The sequence below is a fragment of the Nilaparvata lugens genome, chromosome 8, assembly GCF_014356525.2.
Source record: "Nilaparvata lugens isolate BPH chromosome 8, ASM1435652v1, whole genome shotgun sequence".
Taxonomy (NCBI): Eukaryota; Metazoa; Arthropoda; class Insecta; order Hemiptera; family Delphacidae; genus Nilaparvata; species Nilaparvata lugens.
The window spans coordinates 1,121,667-1,126,552 of record NC_052511.1 but is presented as its reverse complement, the minus strand read 5'-3'; the positions used below and the strand labels follow the sequence as shown (position 1 = coordinate 1,126,552).

Genomic DNA, 4,886 nt, shown 5'->3' with positions numbered 1-4,886 from the left:
CGATGAAGTAAAATTGAGCTTTGTAAATTTAACATAACAATTTGACATTTAAATACAAAATACTGCAGTTTGATAGATTTTGAGAGTTTCTACTGTGCCAGAGCTGTACGACAAATTATGGAAATTCTGAAGAGAGCTGTAGCAGAAAAAGAGGGTAGCCAGCGATGCTGGATATGATAGCTGATGTGCAGGCACCCGTCTTTTATGTTCAGAGCTGTAGTGAGAAATGCAGTATCCAGCTTCTGGATATAAGAGCGCAAAGGGTTAATCTCCTCTTCCATCCTAACTTACCTTTTCTGTGAATTGAAAATTTGCAATAATAATGTATTATTATTTTTGTGAATAATACCTTGAAAAAAATGAAAATACAATTTGGAAGCTTGGAAAATATATTGAAAACTATTGTAAGTTTCAAGTTTATTCTGAAATTTCTTAAGTAAAGTTTGATAGTTAATTATTTTTTGCGGATATTCCGCATATTTGATAATAACAGTTGGACAGCTCCTGGATATTGAACACTCGTTGCTTCAAATGATTCCATAACTGACAAGGCAAACTATGACATTAGAAAGTGCGTTACTTGAGGATTTATTTCCATGTGAATGGAATTGATTTGAGTCTACTTTTAGGCTCAACCCACACTTACGCGATTCAGGCCGAGAAGAGACTCGACTCTAGTGGAGAGCATGTGTTTCCAATGGTGACACTCAGACCAGTCGATTTTAGTCTCCGCGACGTCACCATTTGAAAACACATGCTCTCAACTAGAGTCAAGTCTCTTCTCGACCGAGTCGCGTGTGAGTTGAGCCTACTCTAGATAGTAGATTACTTTCCTCAACAGCTGAGACAATTTGTTTTCATTTTAATGATGGCGATTCTGAAATTGACATGACTGAAGGATACAAAAAACCTCTTCATCTCAAGATAATCCTCTTCAAAGAAAAAAACCTTAAATGAATTTAAAAAAAATTGGAATTGTTTTTACTCTGTAGTTAAGAAAAACATCGGATGACCGATGTCTAGGTAAAACCATCGATAAGTGAAAAACATTGAACAGTTTTTAAACATCGATGTATCGATACCCATCCCTAATGAAAAGTACTAATATTGTAGTCCATTATATAACAAATCAAATGACCTATAATAGAATTCTTTCCGATCAATGGTTACAGAGATATTTGATTTTCTGTGATTACCTGCATTTTTCATGTTTTAGGGGGCTGAGACAGCTTCAAATGGGTTCATCAAGGAAAAGAGAACTTTAAGAGTTGCTACTTGGAATGTAAGATCATTGGGTGTGTGTGGTAAAATAGAGAATGTGAAACTGGAAATGAAGCGACTGAATGTCAATGTCCTTGGAATGAGTGAAATTAAATGGAAGGATGAGGGTGACTTTTGGAGCGGAGACTACAGGATTATTTTCTCAGGTGACAAACGTAGTACAACTGGAGTGGAGATAGTTTTGGATAAGAAGTGGGGAGGAAGAGTGAAAAGTTATATGCTGTTCAGTGATAGAATAATTTTGATCAAGTTGGAGAGTGCAGGGGAACATATAGCTATCATGCAACTATATATGCCAACATCTGGATATAGTGATGAGGATTTAGAGGAGGTATATGAACAGATTGAAGAGGTACTAAACTATGTGAAAGATAATGAGACTTTAATTATTCTTGGTGATTGGAATGCTGTGGTTGGAGAGGGAAGAGATGGTGAAGTGATCGGTGAGTATGGATTGGGCAATAGAAATGAACGCGGCCAGAGGCTTGTAGATTTCTGTGTGGAGAAGAACTTTGTAATCGCTAACACAATCTTCAAACAGCCCCTTAGACGCCGGTACACATGGACCCAGCCAGGAGACATAGCACGATATCAAATAGACTATATAATTTTGAGGAAAAAGCATAAACGGTACATCCAGTAATGTAAGACGTATCCTGGTGCAGATATCTGTAGTGATCACAACATAGTTATAATGGATTACAATATGCAAGGTAGAAAGAATTCATTCAGAAGGAAACCAACCAACAGCAAATGGGATATTGGGAAACTGAAAATAGAGGAAAATGTTAATGAATACAATAAATTACAGAATCAAACAGGTCTTAAGGAATGAGATAGAGAATCCAGGACTGGGCACACAGTATCTCTGGGGAAATTTAAAAAATGCTATTCTGACCTTTGCAGGAGAAATAGTAGGCAAGCAGAAGGAGCAGACACTTAAGCCTTGGATAAGTGATGGAACCATAGCGCTAATTGAAAAGAGAAGGCAACACAAAAATGACAAAAATAGAAGTGAGTATAATAAATTGCGAAATCTTGTGAACAGAAGTGCCAGAAATGATAAACAGCTATGGTTAGGGAAACGATGCGATGAAATTGAGAATCAGTTTGTTAGAGGAAATGTAGAAAAATCGTATAGCCTAATAAGAAAGATGTTTGGTAAGCACTCTGTGAAAAGTAACATTATCAAGTCAAGAGATATGAAAATGCTGATGGACAATGATGAGGTTGCAGATAGATGGAAGCAATATGTAGAAAATCTTTACAGTAATTCAAATGCCTTGGAAGAACAAGAGGAAGAAGTAGATGATGAGCCTCATGATGAGCTGGGACCACCAATCACTTATCCAGAAATTGAGAAAGCCTTACATGAGCTGAAATTAAGGAAAGCATATGGCTCAGATAATATACCGGCAGAACTATTACAAGCACTGGATGAAGATATTAGGTACTTGTTATTTGTCCTCATAAATTCAATCTATACCACTGGAGAAATCCCAGATGATTTTAAAGAGAGTCTGATGGTGCTGTTACCAAAGAAGAACAAGGCAATAAGATGCAAAGAATATAGAACATTAAGTATCCTAGCACATGCCTCGAAGTTACTTACGAATATAATATTGAGGAGAATTGAGGGGAAAATTGAAGCAAATCTCGCGGATGATCAATTCGGCTTCAGAAAGAACAAGGGCACAAGAGAAGCAATATTGTGTATCAGAAATATTGTGGAGAAAAGCTTTCAGGTGAACAAGCAGGTATACATTGCATTTGTAGACCTGCTTAAGGCATTCGATAGGGTGAATTGGAATGTACTGATGAAAGTATTAAAGGACATTAAAATAGATTATAGAGATAGAAGGATCATTCGAGAGTTGTACAAGGATCAAACAGCATTATTAAGGATAGGTGAGCAGCAGAGAGAGGCTGCTATAAGGAGAGGAGTGCGACAGGGCTGTAGTTTGTCACCATTGTTATTCAACATTTATATAGAGCAAGCTATTAATGAATGCAAGGAGTGCTGTAGTGGCATCAAGGTAAATGGAGTTCGGATTCAGATGCTTCGTTTTGCAGATGATATAGCTATAATAGCGGATAATAACATAAGTTTAGAAAGAGCTCTAACCACCTTGCATGAGATTCTACGAAATAAATATGATATGGAGATAAATAAGATAAAGACAGAAGTAATGGTCTGCTCAAAAGTCCCAGAGAATGTGTCCATTAAATTAGATAATTACGCCCTGAAGCAAGTAAAAATGTTCAAATATCTTGGAAGCATTATATCAGAAGATGGAAAAGATAGACTGGATATAAAGCGCCAAATCAGAGAAGCTAAGGGTATGTTTATTAGTAAAAGGCAGCTTCTTTCCTCAAATAGTCTAACCTTGGACATAAGAAAGAGACTAATAAAGAGTTGCATTTGGAGTATAGCTCTTTATGGGTCTGAAACGTGGACTATTGGTAAGGCTGAGGAAAGGAATCTGAATGCTTTTGAAGTGTGGTGTTGGAGGCGTATGCTCAAAATAGAATGGACAGACAGAGTTACGAATGAGGAGGTATTCCAGAGGGCGGCAGAAAAAAGATCTCTTCTGAATTTTCTCAAGGCCAGATGACATTCTTGGATTGGACACATAATAAGACACGACGCATTCACGTCAAGTATTCTGGAAGGTACAGTTGATGGACAAAGGGGTCGTGGGAGACCCCGGCTACAGTACTTAAGACAAATGACAAAGGATCTGGGTGCTATGAGCTATGAACAATGGAAGAGAGTAGCAATGGACAGATTTAGATGGAAGGCTGCCAACCAATCAAACGATTGAGCTGTAAGAGAGAGAGGGGGCTGGGGGTGGAAGCTCCAGGTGGATTTCTTGGGACTTATGGGAGAATGACCCTCTGGGAGGGTTCCATCGATGGTGATAAATTCAGCTTTTATTTAATTTTTGGATCGAAATTGCTTTTTCGCCACACTTGGATGTAATGAGCTGGTTTACGTGCGTCATATGGAGGCCGAAAGTGATTGTTTTCTGACCAGGCCGGTAAAACTTTACGGCCCTAGGGCTGTATAATGACCTTGAATAACAGCTGATCGTGTCTGATCTCACAAAAATCATAGAGAGATAATCTCATAACCACTGTAATTATCTAAGTTATATAATTATGTATCGTGAATCGCGGTATTATGTCTATAATATATTTTATAAATTACTGTTTCATAATTTGATATTTATTATTCTGTTTTTGATATCAAACAATAGAATACGATGATATTTCCATAGCCTCAACAATATAATGTTTGCTGCATTGTCCATTGTCAGAAAGGTATGTATAGCAAGTATTTAAAAGTGAAGAATCAAATTTGAAATCAAAAGTACAATAATTGTATCAATATTTAAAAGTGAGGTAGAGTAATAAGTGTTTCTTTTTTATTATCGAATTCCACTTCTTAATGCAATACAATCAACAATAATAATAAGAAAATAAGCAAAGATCTGAAGTTTAAGGTAAGCCTACTGGTGAAACTCAGCCTTGACTGAAAAATTCCTAGTAATTTTTCCGTAATTCATTATTAAAACTTTTAGATAATTTTTCTTCAATATTAA

The 4,886-nt window shown here is 36.7% G+C and overlaps 1 protein-coding gene across 1 annotated transcript; it reads left to right on the top strand.

Annotated features, from left to right (window-relative positions):
* Positions 1-1,330: 1,330 nt before the first annotated feature.
* Positions 1,331-1,924, top strand: LOC120352794 (craniofacial development protein 2-like). Its single transcript, XM_039435041.1, has one exon. The coding sequence runs from the start codon at positions 1,331-1,333 to the stop codon at positions 1,922-1,924; it is 594 nt and encodes a 197-aa protein (XP_039290975.1).
* The last annotated feature ends 2,962 nt before the right edge of the window (positions 1,925-4,886 follow it).